This window comes from Bos javanicus, chromosome 29, assembly GCF_032452875.1.
Source record: "Bos javanicus breed banteng chromosome 29, ARS-OSU_banteng_1.0, whole genome shotgun sequence".
NCBI lineage: Eukaryota > Metazoa > Chordata > Mammalia > Artiodactyla > Bovidae > Bos > Bos javanicus.
The window spans coordinates 48,982,832-49,005,165 of record NC_083896.1 but is presented as its reverse complement, the minus strand read 5'-3'; the positions used below and the strand labels follow the sequence as shown (position 1 = coordinate 49,005,165).

Here is a 22,334-nt window from a genome sequence, read left to right as displayed (position 1 = left end):
TGTCCCTATAGAAATACACCACCTCTCCGATTACTAAATACTCATGAAATTTAAAATTCAATGGCAAACAATGTAAAGCAGTCCTGCTTTCTCTGAAGAGGACGGGGAAGAAAACCAAAAGCTGTCAAACAAAAACAAATACACGGCATCATAAACTACCTCCTGAAAATCCCACTAACAGTCCAACACAAAACTCTTTGCTGCCCGTTAGTAAGCGCAGCGCTCAAGAAGAAAACCTCACAAGTGCAGTCTAGGAAGCCATGCTCACTGGACCAGGAGGCAGTGTGCAGATTAAGCACGGCTGGAGGAGAGCAGTTTCCTGCAGTGACCCTGCACCAGCTCCTTTCTGCTTCTGGAATCACCCCAGTGGTAGAGCAGTCTAAGTAATATCGGCCTTTTATTAGGTTGATAGAAAAGTAATTGATGTCTTGGATCCTGAATTTTAAATCATTATAATTAAGCTCAAACACATCTTTATTAATCAAAACAGGAACTATTACAACCAACTCATTTTTGCCAACGAGAAATAAGTTGGTTTATTTCTCCAGAGTAAAAAAATCTGTGTTCAGGACCTAATCAACACTTGGAAAGCATTTTCTGCCTAATGCTGGTTGTGGAAGCGCTTTCCCTGCAAAGTTGTCCAGATGTTTGAAGAAGTGGTAGTCAGTCGGCGAGGGATCAGGTGAATATGGCAGATGAGGCAAAACTTTGTAGCCCAGTTCACTCAACTTCTGATGTGTTGGCTGTGTTAACGTGAAGTCAGAAGCTGTTGTGGAAAAGAACTGGGCTCATTCTCCTGACCAATGCCGTCTGTAGGCACTGCAGTTTTGCTGAGCGTACTTCTCAGATGTAATGGTTTCGTCCGGATTCAGAAAGCTGTAGTGGATTAGCAGACTACCAGTGACCATGACCTTTTTTTGGTACAAGTTTGGCTTTGGGAAGTGCTTTGGAGCTTCCTCTCGGCTCACCAACTGAGCTGGTCATAGCCAGTTGTTGTATAAAATCCACTTTTCACCTGATCAAAAAATGTTTGTTGCTGTTACATTCTAAGACAACACATCAAAATTGTGTTTCTTCTGATTTGCAATCAGCTCATGAGGCACCCACTTAACGAGCTCTTTCACCTTCCCAGTTTGCTGCAAATGCCGAATGACTACAGTATGCTTGACACTGGGTTCTTCAGCGACTTCCCATGTAGTTGCAAGAGGAACAGCTTCGATGATGCTCTTAACTCTAGTCGTCAACTTTCAATGGCCGGCCACCACGCTCCTCGTCCTCAAGGCTCTGGTGTCCTTTGCAAAACTTGAACCAGCATAGCGCTGTGCTCGGAAGCACTTCCTAGTTGTTGATGTGTTGGTGATGTTGCAAGTTGTCTCTGCTGCTTTACAGCCCATTTGAAGTCAAATTAAAAAAAAAAAACTCTCAAATTTGCTTTTTATCTAGTATTTCTACAGTCTAAATATAAAATAAACCACAAGTAATAAGTCATTAGCAAAAAACATAAAGCAAGAAATGCACATTAAAATCATGTATAACATTACCACATTTAGCTTAGGACGTATACCAGTGTCAGACGGCAAAGTTAACAATGAAGAGCATAATTACTTTCGCACCAAACTAATATTAAACCGTAATCACTTTTGCACCCACCTAATACTGTCTGCCTAAACACCTCTTCCTTTAAAAAAACAAAAAAGTAAGCACTCCCCAAACAGCAGTCCCAGACCAATCTCCCAACAAGCTCCTCAACACCGCCTTATTATTCAAACACGCCATCACTCAGAGCACCAGTTCTTCCCTGTTTCATATAGCTGGTGGCCCTTTAGGGCTTTGGGAATTTAAACCACCCACTGGTCACAGACACTATCCATGTAAAAAAACACAAAAAACCACCCTTGGTTCTCTGGCAAAACTTTTAAAAAGTACAACACAATCAAAACAATCTTAAACCATTTAAAAACTGTGGACAATGAACAAAAAGGAAGAAAAGTAACTGAATGTAAGTAATTTTGAACTCTATCAGTCCATGTATGGATTTACATTTCAGGTCACACCTCCTGATGCTAGAAGACTATCTACTTGCTCAAAAAAAAAAAAAAAAAAAAAAAGGAAGGATTTCAATTTCAACCCTAGTTGGCCACAAGTTGCAGACACAGAATTAATAATGCTTTCAATATTAAGAAGCTGGCAAAAATCCTGACAGATTAATGGAAATAGTTTAACTAAAGATTCAAGCAAGAATTCACAGGCTGTAATGCACTGACGAACACATACCAACTCTAAGCCCTCAATTTCTACAAATTCATGATCTCAGATTAAAATCTCTCAACAGAAAATATCACAGAAAGGTCTGATAATCTTAATGGTCAATTCACAGTACAGCATCTGTACACTTATAGAGGGCAACAGTCCTCAAACCTAAGTATCCTTTCCAGAATTCGGTTTACTAAAGCTATCAAACCGAAAGTGGTAAGAATCAACTATTGGGAAGAATTCAATGTCTCCAATCACCATTCTATACAGTATTTTCAAAAATAATGCAAAAGTCACAAAAGTATTTAGATGTTGATTTGAAATACAGAGGCACAAATAACAGTGGACATTCTAAATTAGTAACATGGGTCAAAAAAAAGACTACAAAGTAGTAACTGCTGTTTAAGACAGCACTATAGTGTTCAAATTATTTTATATAATTATAAATAACTATTTAGAGAATAATTACTGTCATCATTCCATGAGAAGAGACCTCAAAGTTCCAGTGAAAGCTTTCCTAAATAAACTTAAAATAGTCACGATTTATTTTATCTATAAAACAATCTCCCTTTGTCACTTCATTCTATAGGAAATTAAGTCTTGCAATGGTATTTTTATTGACCAAGTCTTCAATCAATCCCCAAATCTCAGAACAAATAGGATACTTTACCTTCGAAAGATGAAAGAAAAAAATTTCCGTCACAAAACAAGTTTAAAAAAAAGCAGCTAATAAATTGAGAAAATTCATTTTCTACAATTTCCTTCTCCTGTCAACTCTATCTTAACAAGTTAACCGCTAATAGATAACGCTAATGTTTAAGCCACCTTCCTCCACTTTAGCACTCAATCTTTTAAATGTATTCCTACTCGTAACACCATCTTTCTTTCTTGCAAAGTCTTTTTTATGTTAGCATATTATTAATCCCACTAGCTATCATTAATCGCTGTCTGTAATCATTTCCAGATTCTACTATGGAGAGCACTTAGCATTCTGTGGAATCACAGAATGTGGAGCTGGAAATAATCAACCAGCTTAAATTCTCAAAACCTAGACTTCAGTTAGGCTCTGCTGCTGCTAAGTCACTTCAGTCACGTCCAACTCTGTGCGACCCCATAGACGGCAGCCCACCAGGCTCCCCGGTCCACGGGATTTTCCAGGCAAGAGTATTGGAGTGGGTTGCCATTGCCTTCTCCGCAGTTAGGCTCACTGCAATAATAAAAACAGCTTATTAAAACTTTTCATCCTCTCTACAGAGAAGCTGGAAAGTTAGGCAAAGTTCTCAGGTGGCTCACTGGTAAAGAATTCACCTGCCAATGCAGGAGACACGGGTTCAATCCCTGGTCTGGAAAGATCCTACATGTCGTGAAGCAACTAAGCCCGTGTGCCACAACTATTGAGCCTGTGCTCTAGAGCCTGGGAAGCGCAACTACCAAAGCCCGTGTGCCCTAGAGCCCCAACTCCACAGCAAAAGAAGCCACTGCAGTGAGAAGCCCGCACACCACTAGAGTACCCTCCCCCACAAACTAGAGAAAGCCCTCGTGCAGCAATGAAGACCCCCTAGGCCTAACTGCTTGCGTTTTAACCCAAGTTCTGTCACCCTGCAAACACCACTTTACTTAACCCTCTCAGGGCCTCAAGCTTCCTGAGTGGTTAAAGGGGAAAACAACAGTGCTTACCTCAAAAGTCATTCGACTTCTGAAATGAGTCAACGCAAGCCAAGAGACTATCAGAGGTCCTGGTGTGTAGGACAACTATTAATCACTTAAGAGGAACAGTTACTTAAAAAAAAAGAGTAATTTTAAAGAAGACAACTTAGTTCAATGACTCATTCCGAGAACTTTCGGGTGCCTATTATACTTCACAGCGTTGCTGTTGTTCAGCGGCTCGGTCGTGTCCGACTCTTTGCGGTCCCGTGGACTGTGGCCCACCAGGCCTCCCTGACCGTGGGAATTCCCAGATGAGAATATTGGAGGGAGGTTTCCGTTTCCTTCCCCAGGGGATCTTCCGGACCAGGGATCGAATCGGGGCCTGCCGCACGGACAGATGGGTTCTTCACCACTGAACCACCAGGACAGGTTAAGGTGGGGGGGGGGGGGGGTGCGGCATATGAACCACAGGCCCGCAAACAAGGGAGGGTATGGGCACGCCTGGCCAGGAACCCGACCCCCGCCTTCCTCGGGGCTCAAAAGGCTTCATGCTGAACCCAGACCCGGAGTCACTGCGGACGGTGGAAAGGAAGTCTGATTGCGACCGGGCGGCCCTCTGCTGGGACGCACAGAAAGCATTCGGGAAACAGAGGACTGGGGAGGGAGGGGAACGCGGGTAGGCAGTCAGGTACCAACAGGCACACCGCTGTGACTGCCGTCACCGTCTCCGGCCGCGCTGGGTTCGTCGGCCGGCCGCGCTTCCCCGCCTGCAGAATGACGCGGCCGCCCGGCCCCGACGACGGCCAGGGCCGCTAAAAGTGCCGCCGCGCCAGCAAACCCGGGCCCGAAGCCCCCGGCGGCCGCGAATCGCGGTCACTCCGCCCCGGGGAAGGGCTCCGGGGCCGAAAACAAAGGCCTCGGGAGGCTCCGCGCTCCCCCGGGCGCTCGCGGCCCGGCCCGCGGCCTCAACCTCCCCCGGGACATCGCAGGGCTGGCAGACGGGCTGGCGGGGACCGCGCGGGAACAAAGCGCTCCTGACCCTCGGGCCGCGCGGACACCTGCCGCCGCCTCCCGGCCGCCCGCCGGGCCCCGCCCGCCTCCCCGCGGGCTACGCTCCCGCCCGCCCGCTCCCCACTCCGGGTCCGGCCCCGCCCCTGGCACCGCGGCTCCCCGAGATGGCCTCCTGCGCGGCCCCCGCCAGCCCGGCCCCGGCCCCGCCGGTCCCAACAAAAGCGTTACCCGGCCGAGCCCTCGCCGCCGCACCTCGCGCCTCCTGCGGCAGTAGCGGCAGCCGTCTGGGCTTCGCTCGCTCCGGGACTGCGCCGCCGTGGCCGCCAACAACGCCGCCGCCCATTGGCCGAGTCCGCTGTCACCGCCCTCCTCGAGCAAAGCGGGCTGCTATTGGACCAGTGCGGCGCAAGTCCGCTACGCTTCGGCGCCGCCGGCGACGGCCAATCGGAAGCCGTCTCGGGGACGCGGCGCCGAGACCCGCGCGCTCATGCAAATAAGGGCGTGTGGCGTCACTAGGGAGCGCGGCCGCGCTCCTTCCGCCTCTTTAAGGGGCGGGGGCGCGCGGGGCCCACGTGGAGGACGCTTGCCGCTGCGCACCTCTCTATGCAACCCGGGCGCCACCCCTTTCGCCCCCTCACCCACCCACCCCTGCCTGCGCAGTCCATTCCCCACCCCAATCGCCCAACCCCTGGCCTGTGCAGCCCCCTATCCCCGATTCGGGCGCACCCCTTTCCCCTCCCCGGCCCCCCGGGGGCCTGGGCAATGTCTCGGATTCCTCCCGCGCCCCCTGGTACCTCGGATTGAGCTCCACTCCCAGGAACGCGCGCTGACCCCGCCGACCTCCGCGACCCCCTGGCCCAGATCTACCCCCTCAGGTCCCCAGGCTCGTCCTGCCTGCACGGCTTGGCTCGTGGGTCCCCTCTTCCTTCCCCACCCTACCCCGCACACTCACGGGCTCTCCCAGGGCAGCGCCCAGGCCCGCGTGCCCAGTGTCTCAGACTGGTTCTGGCCTGGCTGACCTCCCCGACCAGAGGAAGGGCTGGGCCGCTGGGGTTGGGGTACCGACCCCGGCCTCCCCACAACACAGTTCCTGGAAAACTTAAAAAGCGCTTTAGTGAGATGAGATGACAGTTCGGTGGAAACCCACATGCCACAGGCCCGGGCTTCAGAGTGTGTTTCTGGGCGCTCTCTTCAGTTGAGGGGTCGTTTTTGTCCCTTTCTTCCGAAACTTGCCTGTCTTTGAATGAGCCTGCTCCTGAAACAGGTTCTAACTTTGAGCAAGTTTCATGGGGCGAAAGTTGGAAACCATCTAGAGGCTCCTGTTGGAGGGACTATTAAGGACATACGGTCACTAACCACGGGGTGGCCAGTGGGTGCCCAAATGTGACCCCCAACGTGGGGACCTGCATCTGTATTGGGAGCAGGTATGGGATCCCAAGCTTTACTTGGCTTTTCTGACTTTTCTGCAGTGACCTTGCTTTGCTTTCAGTAAGGATGGGGCAGAGCTGGGGGAGGAGGCGTAAACGGCAACAGAAAAGAACCCCAGAATTTTCAGGTGAGGGGGTCTTCCTCCTCCTGTTTAATAAAGACTCATATTCACGAGGCCACCGGGTCTGGCCCTGCCCAGATATTTGGGGGTCAGTGCAGGTGGCAGGGAGCTGGTGGAGCCCCCCACCCACCACACCACACCAGCACTAGTTGGTTGGGCAGGCTGTGGGCTGACCACTGGACCTGGTCCTCGCTCCACTGGCTGCAGTGAGGCAGCCTGTCCTTCTCCGGGTCGCTTTAGTGAATTGGTGGGAAGGTGGACGACCTTGTCCAAAGCCTTTCTGTTGGTGTCAGGACTGAGAATGCTGTCCCAACTTCCTCCGGCTGCCACAACAAAGGGACGCAAACTGTGGGGCTTAGAAAACACAACAGCCTTGTGTACTCTCACGGTTCTGGAGGCTGGAAGGCAGAAATCAAGGTATCACAGGGCTCAGTTACCTCCAGGGGACTCCCAGGGAGGATCCTTCCTGCCTCTTTCAGCTTCTGGGGGCTCTGGGCTGTGGCGGCATCTCATGGCCTTCTCTGTCTCCATAGATCCTCTTTAAAAAATAAAATCAAGCCAAAGCAGGAGTTTAATTGCTAACGGATTGATGAAGTGACATTTTCCACTAAAAGACGAAGATCGTTCTGAGAAATAAAGTCAGAATTATATTTAGGGCTCATGAGAAAGAATCGAGTAATATCAGGAATCTTTTTAAAAACACAAAATATTTTATTTAACATATGACCAAACAGTTCAAAGTATCCCTACTCAAGTTCAGAAATACAATTCATGCGTGTGCACTCAGTCGCCTCTGACTCTTTGTGACCCTGTGGATTGTAACCCACCAGGCTCCTCTGTCCATGAAATTTCTCAGGCAAGAATACTGGAGCAGGTTGCCATTTCCTCCTCCAGAGGATCATCTCGACCCAGGGATGGAACCCCGGTCTCTTGTGTCTCCTGCATTGACAGGTGGATTCTTTACCACTGAGCCACCTGGGAAGCCATGTATTAAGAAAACATTACCCTCATATAAGTCCCATATAATAGTTAGTTGTTATTTAGTCCTGTGCTCCAAAAATGATATCTGAAACATTATCTAATTACTCTGCCCACAAGCTAAACAAAGGACTTTGTTTTGAAATATAAAAACAAAAAAATTGAATTACAAAGGATGCAACTTAGTTACTGACACATTTTGCTGCATTTGTCTCTAAAGAATTCAAATACTACTTTTGCATTAGGGTCCCTGCGTAACTTTACATGAAACTTTTTTTTTTAATGACTGTTTTTAATTAGGACTCTTTAGTCCAGAGTTTTAGGTGCTAGGATGGACACCTAACTTTGCTGTCGTCACTGATGAAATAAAGAGATGTATTAACATGGCATAGCGTCTGTAGTTGGTAACAGATAAATCTACAGAAGGAGGTGAAGGGGCTTTCTCGAGGCCACTTTACTTAAGAAGCAAAACTGCTAGGAGTTGAGTCTATTCCGTTTTGGAAAGGAAACCATGACTGAATTTAAAGGGTTCTCTGTGCTGACTTTTCTTGCCCCTATTCTTGCAGGTAGTTTCTGTATTTTCAGCTACCAGAGGCGAGGGCCATCACAGTTTTCCAGATCCCCTATCTCCCTGTTTCACATCTGTATATATATTCTTGTTTTAATGTAATTTTTAAAATGTTACTTATTTTTGGTAGGGCTGGGTTTCTGCTGCTGTGTGTGAGCTTGCTGTAGCTGCAGTGAGCAGCGGCTACGCTTCATTGCAGGGTGAGGGTTTCTCATTGCGACGGCTCCTCTCGTGCAGCACAGGCTCTAGGGCAGGCTGCAGCTCGTGGGCCCTCGAGCTCCGGCTCAGTAGTTGTGGCACACTCCCTCAATAGCTTGAACTGTGTCCCCTGCCTTGGCCGGCAGGCTCATCCATTGACCACCAGAGAAGTCCCTGTGTATATTCTTGTTACAATGAGGTTGTTTTTCCCACTTCCTCAAGGGCACTTTTAAAGGTTTTTGAGCTACCTTGGAACAAATACAACACTCTCAGAATCCAGTTAAGTGTAAATGACTATCCAAATTTAGGTCTGATGAGTAGTTCCTTGTCATTACTCTTGCACAGTCCCGAGACATACAGCCTAGGGTGTGGCGTTTCTGTTGATCCTGGTTTTGCTGTGGCTGCTTTTAGTTAAGGTGAAGACTTACTGATAACATGATCGGCAGAATCAACTACAGCAGGGACAATAAGAGAAATCATCAAGCCCAACAAGGACTGTGCAACTTGTATGTGATAGTAATACATTAAAGTGGAAATCACAGACCTCCCCAGTGGCCCAGTGGTTACAACTTTGTCTTCCACCACAGAGAGGGCAGGTTCAACCCCTGGTCAGGGAGCTAAGCTCCCAGCTGCCTCACAGCCAAAAAACCAAAACATAAAACAGAAGCAGGATTATAAAAATTAAGTATTTTTAAAAAATGGCCCACATTAAAAAAAATCTTAAAAAAAAAAAAGCACACAACTAGGAGACAAGTAGAAGTATAAAAGAAAGGTGGGCTATCCAAACCACTTTTTACATCCAAAGATCTTAACAGTGCTACTTCCCCACAACCCAGGGGGGTGTGTGTGTGTGTGTGTAAGTCCCTTCAGTCAAAGGTACTTCTTTTTCTGTCTCCCCATTCCCCCATGCAACTTAGCCCCTTAAAAACAAGCCAACGGCTTTATCTGGGATTCGATGGAAGAAAAAGCAGTGTTTCCCTATTAGATGAAAATGTTCTGCTGGACTCACGTGGGGATGCTGTGTGTCTATATTGCACGTTAGGAGTGATTTAAAGTCTTGTCCAGTGTTAACTTTTGTCCTGAAAGTATTAAGTTGCTCAGTTTTGTCTGACTCTGTGCGACCCTATGGACTGTAGCCGGCGAGGCTCCTCTGTCCATAGACTTCTCCAGGCATGAATACTAGAGTGGGTAGCCATTCCCTTCTCCAGGGGATCTTCCCGACCCAGGGATGAAACCCAGGTCTCCTGCATTGTAGGCAGATTCTTTATCTTCTGAGCCACCAGGGAGGCCCCAAACTTTCGTCCTACCTGCTGATGTTGGACTACTGTTCCTTGTAAATCATGAAGCATCCAGAGGGTCAGCCTGTCCTGGATTTATGATCTTGAGAAAGACTTTCACCGTCTTGGACAGTAGTTTCCTCATCTACTAAAGGGGGTGAGTGATCTTTCAGATAACCTTTTAGTGCTAACACTGTGTGATGCTAGGGAATACAGTTCAATGCAGGCAATGTATTAACATATAAAAACATTTTGCTCAAGTGTCTGTTCTGATGACCCCAGCCGCATTCCAGGACCTGCAAATAGCTCAGGGTGGCTCATGGCCCTAAAGATAGTGCCTGGGAGTCCCACTGGGAGGTGAGCTGGGGCCGGTGCCCCGGGGTACTCGCTGGGCCAGGCGGCATGCCGTGTCCCCGCCTGCCCGTGGGCGTGACGGGCAGGTGTCGGGCTCAGAGTGATGCCAGCCTTGCCATCCCAAGCCCCCTGCCTGGGTCTGACATCTCAGATCTCAGGCACTGGGTCTTGGACTCCCCAACAGAAGCGGGAACCAGAACCCCCTGCAGCTGGCCTCGTCGCAGCAGCTCTTTGGAAACTGCACCCAGTCTCTCCACGTCTCTCTTGAGATCAGGCAGCCATCCTCACCTGCCTGCACTCTGACTGTATTTTCTGCCCCGCTCCTCACATCACAGCCACAGATGGATTTAAATTAAGCAACCTGGCCCTGGGGGGGACCCTGGTCCTCGCCGCCTGGGGGGACCACTGCTCAGTGAACAGCCCACAGGGCTGGTAGAAGAGGGGGAGAGGGGGAGCCTGGGCCCCAGAAGCACCCATGTGCCTCCCCAGGGTGGTGGCACCCAGGTCACGATGCTCTCGTGACACAAGACACGTGGACACACAGAGGAAGTAGAAAACCGCAGTATACTGACACCAGAAGACGTCCTGCCTATTCCGTGCAGAGCGAGGGGCGCCTGACGCGGGCTGTGTCTGTAAACGCACACCCTTAGAGGGAAGGAGCCGGGAGCTTGTGCCCAAAGTGTTACAGGCTCACTCAGAGATGGCCTTAAGGAGACAGTTGCGATTTTATTCTGGTAGTTTGCTGCATGATTTGATTTTTAAAAAAACATATCTGGCCGTGTCGGGTCTCAGTCGTGGCGCGCAGCCTCAGTTTTGTCCTGGTCTCAACCGCCCTGCAGCACGTGGGCTCTTGGTTCCCCGACTAGGGATCGAACCCACATCCCCTGGCATTAAGGCAGATTCTTAACCACTGAACCCCAGGGAAGTCCCATGATTTGATTTTTAAATTGTGAATCTGTAATTATTTTTTTTTAATAATGAAAACTTGGAAGATTTCTCTTTGGAGAGAAACAGGAAGACTTTGGGTTCCCCGGGTGGTGCCAGTGGTCAAGAACCCAGGTGCCAATGCAAGAGACGTAAGACAGGTGGGTTCAGTCCCGGGGTTGGGAAGATCCCCTGGAGCAGGGCACGGCAACCCACTGCAGTGTTCTTGCCTGGAGAATCCTATGGACAGAGGCGACTACGGGCTGTGGTCCGTAGGGTCGCAGAGTCGGACGTGACCGAAGCAGATGAGCACACACCCATCCAGGAAGACAACTCTGGCTCTTAAAGCTGGAAAGAGGTTTCATACACACACATGAAAGAAACAAAATTTTACTAGTGAATTGATACTTTCCAAGTTAAAAAAAGTTTTTCACCCCATCTTGTTCCAAAAGGTTCTGCTGTGGCTTGTGAGGGTACAAAGGCCAAACGCAAAGCGGACAGCGAGGACTCTGCTGACCAGGCTGCGGTGGGGTGGGGAGCCTCCTGGGTCCCACACCTTCTGCAGGCACCCTGGCCGGGGCCAGTCCCTACTCCCCACCGTCCTTTGCAGCTGGCAAAGGGCTCATGGTCTCCACTAAAGACAAGAGGGTGAAGGACCTCCCTGGCAGTCCAGTGCTGAAGACTCCATGCTTCCAATGCAGGGGCCGTGGGTTCAGTCCTTGGTCAGGGAACTAAGACTCTGCATGCTGTGCGGCCATAGCCAAAAAGATAAGCAAATAAATAAAATAAAGACGAGAGGATTCCCTGGTGGCATGTTACAAAGAATATCAGATCGTGAAGAGTCTCGCACACGGGAAGGTAGAGAGGATGACCTAGGGACAGACGCCGGTGGCTCTGATGTGACGAGCGCGTGCTTGATTGGCTTCATCTGCTGTTTCGGCCAAAGGTGACTCCATGAGGGACCTCACACCGCGCTGCCCTAAACTAAGACACGAAGACACAGCCCGCACGATTGCACGGACAGAACCGAGAACCCCTTAGTCACGCCACACCCAGTCCACACGTGAATGTCCCCGGACATCTCTGCGGCAGGTTTGCTCGGCACCATCAAGGCCCACACGCTGGGGGTGGTGCTGGCACTTCTCGGGCCCCGCCTCCGTGGGCACCGCCTGCCTGTGCCTGGCTCCCCAGTGCAGCCTGTGAGCAGGACGTAAGGCCTCCAGGAGGGGCCCCCGAACAGGGGCAGGGGCCTCACCCGAGCACTGGGGGCGGTGCGCTCTCCAGCCTCAGCTACGTCCCAGCCAGGGTCTGCCTGGGCGGCACGGGTCCGGAAGCTTCACTCGGTGCTGACTCTATGTTCTTAGTGGAAAAACCTTTCTGTGCAGGTTAGCCCGGCTCTCCCCCACAGGGGACCCCTCAGACCCCGGTGTCCCTCTCAGGGGATGCGGAGACTGAGAGATGCGGGAAAGGGTGACGGGCAGAGCACACCTTTCCTGGTCCCTGTCACCTCTGAGCCACCTGCGGGATGACGCTCCACCATCGTTGAGAACCGTCAGCTCCCAACTTTCAGCTGAGCCCACCGATGGCCCTGGCCCGAGTCAGTGCCGCACTCAGGGCCCGGGAACAGAGGCTGTCCAACCGCCCTGTTCCAACCGCCCTGTTCCGTCCGCTTCTGTCCCGTCTGCTTCTGTCCCGTCCGCTGGCCTGCTGTCCCTTTCGGTGGAGCCACTGGGGGCCCTGAAGCGCAGTGTCCATGGGGGCAGAGATGCTTAATCCTGCCACTTAGTAAAACCAAGTTTGTGGGGCAGATGTCCCCTCCCACGGTGACAGGTATGACGTCTTGGTCTTCTTTGCCCTCGAGGGCAAGTGTGGACGCCGGATTTCAACGGCTCCTTCTTTTCAGTGCCCAGGTCTTCCCAGACTGGGCTGGGGGAGACTGCTGAGGCTTTTGACTTTGAAACAGTAAGAGGTTCCAGGAAGCTGCAGCAAAAGGGTCCCTGTGCCCTCCACATGATTTCCTGGTGCTTACGTCTCACCCACGATCAGTGCCCGGAGACCAGCCCTGGGGGCACGTGGCCTTGGGCGTGGACTCCTGCAGCCACCACCACGGCCGAGGGGTGAGGGGTCCAGACCGCCCGCCACCATGAAGACCCCTCCTGCTGCCCTTTCTAGCCAGCCCCCACCCCGGGCCCACCAGGTGCGCTCTGCACCTCCGGGCTCTTGAGGAGGTCATCTCACTGGATCTCACCATGCGGGACCCTCTGCCTGATGTCCTGGAGAGCCCCCATCACTGTGTGGTTCCTGGTCTGCCCCGTGCCTTCCTTCCTTACAGGACGTTTCCTCCCAGGAGGGGGCTGCCGCTCAGAGCCGGAACCAGTCTGGGTGCTCACGTTCACCAGGGCAGCCCCTCAGCCTGCAGGGCTGGGAAGCACCGTGTCAACAAGCCGAGGGTGAGCGCCTGCTGTTTCCTCCCTCCGGGACACCTCCTCTCCCTCGGAGCTCTGTCCCCGCACCTCGCGGGGGTGACAGCCACGTGGTGCTCTGCGCAGCGACACAGCGTTGGGGTCCCACGTGACTCCTGCTCTGGCCTCGGAACATCCCCCAACGACGTGCAGCAGAGGGGTGCGTTCTCACCCCGACCCACAGAGCTGCTGCAACCGGGTGAAGGGGCGCTTTCCTAAACGGCTGCTGCCCTCTTCCCCGCCCTCGCCGTGCCCCCCGCCTCGGAGGGTAATGGGGGGCGCCCTGAGACCTCTGAAGTTAAGACACCCAAGGGCACGTGGTGCGTGTCTCTCTGGGGAGCACCCAGGCCATGGACCTGGGGCCCCCACCCAGCACCCCGGCTCCAGAGCGCAGATCCCGCCCTGAGCGCACCCAGTGGGGGCCCTGACCGAGACCCGCCAGGCGGGGCCAGGCTCAACGATACGGTCACTGTCGCGTCGGCACCGAGAGTGGGGGCGGCTTGCGGGGCAGCACCGTGTAACTAGCCTGGGCTTGTTTCACTTTGTTCTGGGCCTTTTTTTCTTACTGGTGTTTATGTTTTTTGTCGTTGAACATATTAATCCCTGGGTCGGGAAGACCCCCTGCAGGATGTGCTGTGTGGGCAACCCACTCCACTATTCTTGCCGGGAGAATCCCACGGACAGAGGAGCCTGGGGGGCCACAGCCCAGGGGGTTGTGGTCAGACACAAGTGAAGCGCCCTAGCATGCATACCAACACCGATGCCCAGAGCCTGTCCTTGGGGGTCCTACCCTTGCACCCCCACGGGGCTGGGCCCCCCAGTGCAGCCAGGGCGGGAGGGCACGTGCTCCCACCTGCTCTGCCAGCAGCGCTCCTGTGGGCAGGGTGCAGGGTGAGCATGCCCAGCCCTGGGCATGGCCGACACCCCCCGACCATGGGCCGGGTCACGCCACCGACTGCCACACGAGAACAGGATGACGACCTGCAGCCCGTCGGCCCGGCCCCGAGGACCCCACCATGGTCCACGCGGAGCCCACCTGGCCCCTCGGTGCCCCTGCCTCGACCAAGGCTGGAGACACACCGTGGAGCTCAGTGGGGATTCTCCTCCCCCGGGAGTGAAAACGCGTGAACGGGGGTGGAGAGGACATGCTCCCGGGCGGGGACCCGGGAACGCTGCGGCCCCAATGTCACCCTGGGGGTGCTGAGCCGGCCCTGCCGCCCGCTCACCCGCAGGATTGCGGTGGAGACAGGGCGGCGAGCTGAGCTAGCATGACCCGAGTGCCCGGCCGGGCAGGCTTTGTGTGCGGCGCCGCAGGCTCTGCCAGTTTGAGCCCGTCTTTCTCTTGCTCAAATGCCTCCCAATGCGCCCATACAGCAGAGATTAGCTGATAGCCATCAGTACTGGCGGGGTGGGGGGTGCTGGGGGACGGTCCTTGGCTGAAGCCACTCGGCGGTCTGAGCCCCCGAGTCGTGACCTGCTGACCCAGCAGCCCCGCCGGCCCGGCGCGCGCTGACCGTGCAGGCTGACGGCAGACAGAGCCCAGCCCCCGGTTGGGAAGACTTTATTACTGACGACTCAGAGCAGGAGGCGGCCCGGCCCTCTGTGGACAGAGCGCTTCACTCGGGGCCAAGGGCCACTGTAAACAGGCGGGAGCACGGGCGGGGTCCCGGGGGGGTCACGGGGGGCCCCCGTTCTGAACCAGTTGCAGGTACTCTAAGTGCAGCTTCTCCTGCGCCTCGAACAGCTTCCGCAGCTTCTTGGCCTGCCCCTTGCTCAGCTCTTTGCCTTCGGTGTCGTGCGTGGGCAGACCCTGGGGGGCGAGAGCACGGCGGTCACCCCGGGCACCCCGCCCCCACACCACACTCTGCACCCAGCACCCTGATCCGCGGCGCTGGGGCCTCTGGGGAGCACCCTCCTGCCCCGGGCTGAGAGGCATGGCACCCAGGTGGGTCGGCGGCCTCCTTGCTCGTGTGAGCTTAAAAGCACAGCGGGCCGGAGGGTCTCGGGAGGCCCCACTGGGGAAGCCCTGGCCGGGGGCACGGCTGTGCCATGCCCTTCGGACCATCTGCGGGGACAGGCTCTGCAAACCCCTTAACCAGCCCCGCGCTGACAGAGAGCAGCCCTGCACACAGGCTGGACCTAACAGCCCACGCGAGCCCGTCTTCCTGGGCAGAGACACTCCTTAGCCAAGTTCAAACCCCTGCCATCCCCGTTTCATGGTCTAACAACATCCTGAAAAGAAAAAATAGCCTCCTCTTACATTTTCGTCGAACTTGGAGTATTTGTCGCTTTCCGATAAGAACATCTCACTGGGTGGGATCTTCATCTTGGCCAGCTTTGCTGCCTGGAACACACACGTGGGGTCACTGCTCCGAGCCCAGAGGGGGGCCCCACGCCAGCCCCCAAGTTCAGGGAGCGACAGAAAGACCGAGGCGACACCCAGGCAGAGGGAGTTAAAGGCGGAAAGTGGAGGTTTTCTGTAGGACAGAGGGGTGCGGGGCACACGGCAGGGTCAGGGTGGCAGGCGCCAGCCCGCAGCCGCCGCCTCCCTGGGGCACCACGTGGATGTGGGGGACAGAGGTGGGGGGCAGCTAGGCTGTGAGAGACACAGACGGCAGAGTGGGGGTCAAAGTGCCTTCCTGCCGGAAGCCCCCCTCACAGGCAGATGCTACCTCCTGCTCCTGTCTCTTCCTGGTAGCCTCCTCTTTCTTCTTCCTTTTCTCCTCTTCCGCCTGTGGGACAGCAGACTCCCGTGAGCTGAGCCGCCCCAGCCCCGCTCGAGGGGGAGGGAAATGGGACAAGCCCCCTGCTCCCCCCTGCTGCTGCCCCCTGCCCGGCCCGCTGTGGACACAGGGCAGGGAGTGGGCACCACACGTGAGGTCACCCTCAGCACGACCACAATGAAGGAGGGAGCAGAGGCCTGCCCGGCCATGCGGTGGGACCAGGGATGGCCCGGAGAGCCCCCTGGGCGGCGCCACCCGGGGGCGGGAGGGCGGCCTGGGTGCTGGGCTCCATGCCCGCACAGAGCGGCCTGGAGCCCACCATGGGTCTGCCGAGTCCCCCACCGTGTACACCCCTCCTGGCGTCCACGACGGCGCCCCGGGGCACAGGCAGCCCTGCTGCCTCACCACGCCCCTCCCGGACACCTGCGGAGGCTCCTCCTGGCCCCCAAATGCAGGTCGACAGCGGCTTCCTCCTACAGCCCCGTGGGCCCAGCCCATGAGCTGTGCCCAGAGCTGCCGAAGGGCACCAGCTCCGTCCCATTTCTCTGCAGGACACTGAGTCCCCGAGAGCAGGGTCGGTCCTGATTCACGGAGCAATCCTGCTCCCAGAGGTCTAGGGGGTCTGATGTGTGACAAGGACGCGTGCTGGGGCGGAGGGAGCTGTGACAACACGCTCACCCCCGGGGACGGGGAGGATGGAGGTGAGACACGCTCACCCCGGGGACGGGGAGGATGGAGAGTGAGACACACTCACCCCGGGGACGGGGAGGATGGAGGGGGACACGCTCACCCCGGGGACAGGGAGGATGGAGAGTGAGACACGCTCAGCCTGGGGACGGGGAGGATGGAGGTGAGACACACTCACCCCGGGGACGGGGAGGACGGAGAGTGAGACACGTTCACCCCCGGGGACGGGGAGGATGGAGAGTGAGACACGCTCACCCCGGGGACGGGGAGGATGGAGAGTGAGACACGTTCACCCTGGGGACGGGGACGATGGAGAGTGAGACACGTTCACCCCCGGGGACGGGAAGGATGGAGAGTGAGACACGCTCAGCCCCATGGACGGGGAGGACGGAGGTGAGACACGCTCACCCCCGGGGGACAGGGAGGACGGAGGTGAGACACGCTCACCCCCAGGGACGGGGAGGATGGAGGTGAGACACGCTCAGCCCCGTGGACGGGGAGGATGGAGGTGAGGTGCTCACCCCTGGGGACGGGAAGGATGGAGGTGAGACACGCTCACCCCCGGGGACGGGGAAGATGGAGAGTGAGACAAGCACACCACCGTGGACAGGGAGGATGGAGAGTGAGACACGCTCACCCCGGGGATGGGGAGAATGGAGGTGATACATGTTCACCCCTGGGGACAGGGAGGATGGAAGTGACATGCTTATCCCCGGGGACGGGGAGGATGGAGGTGAGACATGCTCAACCCCGGGGACGGGGAGGATAGAGAGTGAGACACGCTCACCCTGGGGACGGGGAGGATGGAGGTGAGACACGCTCACCCCAGGGACGGGGAGAATGGAGGTGAGTTCACCCCCAGGGGACGGGGAGGATGGAGGTGAGTTCACCCCCAGGGGACAGAGAGGATGGAGGTGAGACACGCTCACCCTCGTGGATGGGGAGGATGGAGGGGGACACGCTCATCCCCGGGGACAAGGGAGGATGGAGGGGGACACGCTCACCCCGTGGACAGGGAGGATGGAGGGGGACACGCTCACCCCGGGGACGGGGAGGATGGAGGGGGACACGCTCACCCCGGGGACGGGGAGGATGGAGGGGCACACGCTCACTCCCAGGCCGGGGTGACACTTCAGGTGACCGGCAGGTGGGACCACACGTCTGCAGGTCACCAGAAGCAACGGACCTTCCCTCACGCTCCGCGCTCTTCGTTAGGAGCTGATTCTGTTGTTGTTTAATTGCCAAGTGGTTGCCTAGCTTGTTCGTCCTCCCTTTCAACGTTTACAAACACCGGGGCTTAGTAAGACTGGAAACACTGACCCCTCCGTGTGCAGTGCACACACGCCCGTGGTCATCGCGCCAGCACACGGCCAGCCCGGCCCCTGCGGCCTCACTCACCCTTTTCTTGTCTTCTCTCTCTCTCAGTAAGGCGTCTCTGTCCACCAGCTTGACCACGGTGGGCAGACCTGAAAGGCAAATGGCCGTGGGAGTCCCGAGCCCAGCCCTGTGCCCACTGCTCCTGCCCTCGGGGCCCCCAGAGGGCAGCAGGGAAACCCCCGTTACTGCTCCCAGAGACCACACGTTAACTGTGCTGCTGGGGCCTGAAGAGCCAGGCATCACAGTGAGACTTTCTCCTGAGGGTTTAAAACCCCATCATTTTCTGTGAAGCCCAAACCCCAGCCAAGTCAAAAGACAAGCTGTGAAACTCGCTGACGATCCACACGACACAGGCTGCCTCCCGAGGGACAGGTCCCTGCAGAATTGGGGTGCCGGGCAGTCAGGCCACAGGAGCAGAGCCCCAGATGTCGTCTTTCAGACAGAAGGGGCTGGCGTGAGGTCCAAGAGGCACGATCCGGCCCTGCGGACCCTGTAAGAGGCGCGGTGCCCTCGGACCCATCCCAGCAGCTCCCCTCTTGAGAGCCAGCCGCACCTGGCAGCCCCCACCCGGCGCCCACATCACAGCCAGAGGACCCACCTTCGTGGTCTTCCAGCCGCACCCCCAGCTCGGGCAGGACGTCGTCCCGCAGGGCGTCGCTCAGCTGGAGGACCTCAGGCACTGTGGGCAGAGGACACGGCTCAGTCCTCGGGCGTAGGAATGCCCGGGCACTGCCCGCTGGCAGTGGAGGCAGGCGAAGCCGAAACGGACACCACAGTCACCGCTGAGCGCAGAGCAGGCACAGCTCGGGGCCCTGTTGAGTGGCGGGCACATAGCCTGGCCCCGAAGACCCTGCGTGGGGACAGCCCGGCGTGACAGCAGGCCCGGGGAGACCAGGGCTCCGCTGCACAGAGGGGCCCCTGGGAACACTGAGCCCCATGGCCAGGGCGCAGCGATCCTGGGAGAGGCAGCCGCGTCTCTCCACCCGGGACCAGGGGCTTGTTCCAAGCCCCGAGGTCACGACCAGCCCCGGACCAGCTCCCTGCTGTCGGCTCACAGCAGCCGGCACGCCAGGCCCAGGGACCTGCGGGCAGGACCCAGAAAGGCGGGAGTGGAGGCGGGGCTCTCCAGGAACCGACGTGCGCCTGCAGGTGGGGGTGACCCCCACGGCTGCCTGCGCCTCTCACCCAGAGATCCTGGCTGAGCAAGGGACAGGAAAGGGCCCCCTGGCCTGACTCTGCCTTGAGCACCAGCTCTCCTGGCCGGGCCCACCCCACCCAAGGGAGGGGGCCACCTAGAGCCCAGCTTGAAGGACCCCCAGGAGGTAAGAAAGACTCAGAGCAGCAGAGCAGGCAGGGCAAGCACACTTCCTGGGAGGCCCTGGGAAGGCCTCGACAGGCCCCTCACGTCCGGACAATCCTAACCCACACGTTAGTCTCTCTGTTCATCCTACAAGCAACACGAGCAACCCCTGGCTCACTCCCTTCCTGGCCCAGGAGCAGGGGGACCCTGTGAGAGCCCTGTAATGGCCCCGAAGTGCCAACGCCAGCCAGGCCCCGTCCGCAGGAAGCGCCCTGACCAGGGAGGACGCAGCTGGGGGGAAGAGGCCAGCCTGTCTGCACCAGGTGTGAAGGGCTTGCTTACAAGCTGCCCTTGTAAGGGCTAAAAATTCACCCCAGCTAAACCCATATCCTACCGACGCCAAGAGCTGCTCTTGAGACCCTCTGGCCCGAGACCCCGGCCCCGGGGCACGGCAGGTTCAGCTGTGGGCAGACCCGGGCCCACAGGCCCTCCACATCCCTCTCTGCAGCTCTGACCTATCCCTACGGGTAATGGTCTTGACAGGGATCAAGACCATCCCCATGGAAAAGAAATGCAAAAAAAGCAAAATGGCTATCTGGGGAGGCCTTACAAATAGCTGTGAAAAGAAGAGAAGCAAAAAGCAAAGGACAAAAGAAAAGATAAAAGCATCTGAATGCAGAGTTCCAAAGAATAGCAAGAAGAGATAAGAAAGCCTTCCTCAGCGATCAATGCAAAGAAATAGAAGAAAACAACAGAATGGGAAAGACTAGAGATCTCTTCAAGAAAATCAGAGATACCAAGGGGACATTTCATGCAAAGATGGGCACGATAAAGGACAGAAATGGTATGGACCTAACAGAAGCAGAAGATATTAAGAAGAGGTGGTAAGAATACACAGAAGAACTGTACAAAAAAGAGCTTCACGACCCAGATAATCACGATGGTGTGATCACTGACCTAGAGCCAGACATCCTGGAATGTGAAGTCAAGTGGGCCTTAGGAAGCATCACTATGAACAAAGCTAGTGGAGGTGATGGAATTCCAGTTGAGCTATTTCAAATCCTGAAAGATGATGCTGTGAAAGTGCTGCACTCAATATGCCAGCAAATTTGGAAAACTCAGCAGTGGCCACAGGACTGGAAAAGGTCAGTTTTCATTCCAGTCCCAAAGAAAGGCAATGCCAAAGAATGCTCAAACTACCGCACAATTGCACTCATCTCACACGCTAGTAAAGTAATGCTCAAAATTCTCCAAGCCAGGCTTCAGCAATATGTGAACCATGAACTTCCAGATGTTCAAGCTGGTTTTAGAAAAGGCAGAGGAACCGGAGATCAGATTGCCAACATCTGCTGGATCATCGAAAAAGCACGAGTTCCAGAAATACATCTATTTCTGCTTTATTGACTATGCCAAAGCCTTTGACTGTGTGGATCACAATAAACTGTGGAAAATTCTGAAAGAGATGGGAATACCAGACCACCTGACCTGCCTCTTGAGAAACCTATATGCAGGTCAGGAAGCAACAGTTAGAACTGGACATGGAACAACAGACTGGTTCCAAATAGGAAAAGGAGTACGCCAAGGCTGTATATTGTCACCCTGCTTATTTAACTTCTATGCAGAGTACATCATGAGAAACGCTGGGCTGGAAGAAGCACAAGCTGGAATCAAGATTGCCGGGAGAAATATCAATAACCTCAGATATGCAGATGACACCACCCTTATGGCAGAAAGTGAAGAGGAACTCAAAAGCCTCTTGATGAAAATGAAAGTGGAGAGTGAAAAAGTTGGCTTACAGCTCAACATTCAGAAAACGAAGATCATGGCATCTGGTCCCATCACTTCATGGGAAATAGATGGGGAAACAGTGGAAACAGTGTCAGACTTTATTTTTTTGGGCTCCAGAATCACTGTAGATGGTGACTGCAGCCATGAAATTAAAAGATGCTTACTCCTTGGAAGAAAGGTTATGACCAACCAAGATAGCATATTGAAAAGCAGAGACATTACTTTGACAACAAAGGTCCGTCTAGTCAAGGCTATGGTTTTTCCTGTGGTCATGTATGGATGTGAGAGTTGGACTGTGAAGAAGGCTGAGTACCAAAGAATTGATGCTTTTGAACTGTGGTGTTGGAGAAGACTCTTGAGAGTCCCTTGGACTGCAAGGAGATCCAACCAGTCCATTCTGAAGGAGATCAGCCCTGGGATTTCTTTGGAAGGAATGATGCTAAAGCTGAAACTCCAGTACTTTGGCCACCTCATGCTAAGAGTTGACTCATTGGAAAAGATTCTGATGCTGGGAGGGATTGGGGGCAAGAGGAGAAGGGGACGACAGAGGATGAGATGGCTGGATGGCATCACTGATTCGATGGACGTGAGTCTGGGTGAACTCCGGGAGTTGGTGATAGACAGGGAGGCCTGGCGTGCTGGGATTCATGGGGTCGCAGAGTTGGACACGACTGAGCTGAATTGACTGAACTGAATGCAGGAGACCCGGGTTCGATCCCTGGGTCGGGAAGATCCCCTGGAGAAGGGAATGACAACCCACTCCAGTATTGTTGCCCAGAGAATCCCATGGACAGAGGAGCCTGGCAGGCTACAGTCCGTGGGGTCGCAGAGTCAGACACAACTGAGCACTTTTCAGTATACTCACTACACAGACGTTAGACACAGAACTACTAAAGGCCCCTCAACTCCTCTCCTAGGCGTGCACCCAAAACACCTGATCACAGGGAGCCAAGCTGACACTTACACACACGTGTTCACAGCAGTGCTGTGCACCAAAGGTGCACACTGTCCATCCGTCCACCCAGGGCTGACAGATGGACAGAAGGCGGCACGCACGTGCAGTGGAGAATCACAGATTTAAAGAGGAAGGGGGCACGGCCACGTGCCACAGCGTGGCTAACCTCGAAAACATTCTGCTGAAAAGCCAGACAAAAGCAGCCAAAGAACAGGCTGGAAGGGGTCTGCTCCCTGCCCCTGCTGGCGAAAAGCCCCATCTTTATCTCTGGATGAGACTCAAG

At 55.0% G+C, this 22,334-nt stretch overlaps 2 protein-coding genes across 5 annotated transcripts in view; both read right to left on the bottom strand.

Moving 5' to 3' along the window:
- NAP1L4 (nucleosome assembly protein 1 like 4) overlaps window positions 1–5,269 on the bottom strand; it is a 52,804-nt gene extending 47,535 nt beyond the window's left edge. For 2 of the 3 annotated variants that reach the window (XM_061407349.1, XM_061407347.1), the window contains exon 1: window positions 5,140–5,269. In XM_061407349.1, the coding sequence (XP_061263333.1) occupies window positions 5,140–5,254 (115 nt within the window). In that variant the 5' untranslated portion in view covers window positions 5,255–5,269. The remainder of the gene's footprint in view (window positions 1–5,139) is intronic. The other variant, XM_061407348.1, reaches the window with a different exon arrangement.
- A 9,497-nt stretch (window positions 5,270–14,766) lies between these two features.
- CARS1 (cysteinyl-tRNA synthetase 1) overlaps window positions 14,767–22,334 on the bottom strand; it is a 52,108-nt gene continuing 44,540 nt past the window's right edge. For both annotated transcript variants that reach the window (XM_061407344.1, XM_061407345.1), the window contains exons 19-23: window positions 18,607–18,687; window positions 18,030–18,097; window positions 15,894–15,953; window positions 15,482–15,565; window positions 14,767–15,031 (exon numbers count right to left, since the gene is read on the bottom strand). In XM_061407344.1, the coding sequence (XP_061263328.1) occupies window positions 14,897–15,031; window positions 15,482–15,565; window positions 15,894–15,953; window positions 18,030–18,097; window positions 18,607–18,687 (428 nt within the window). In that variant the 3' untranslated portion in view covers window positions 14,767–14,896. The remainder of the gene's footprint in view (window positions 15,032–15,481; window positions 15,566–15,893; window positions 15,954–18,029; window positions 18,098–18,606; window positions 18,688–22,334) is intronic.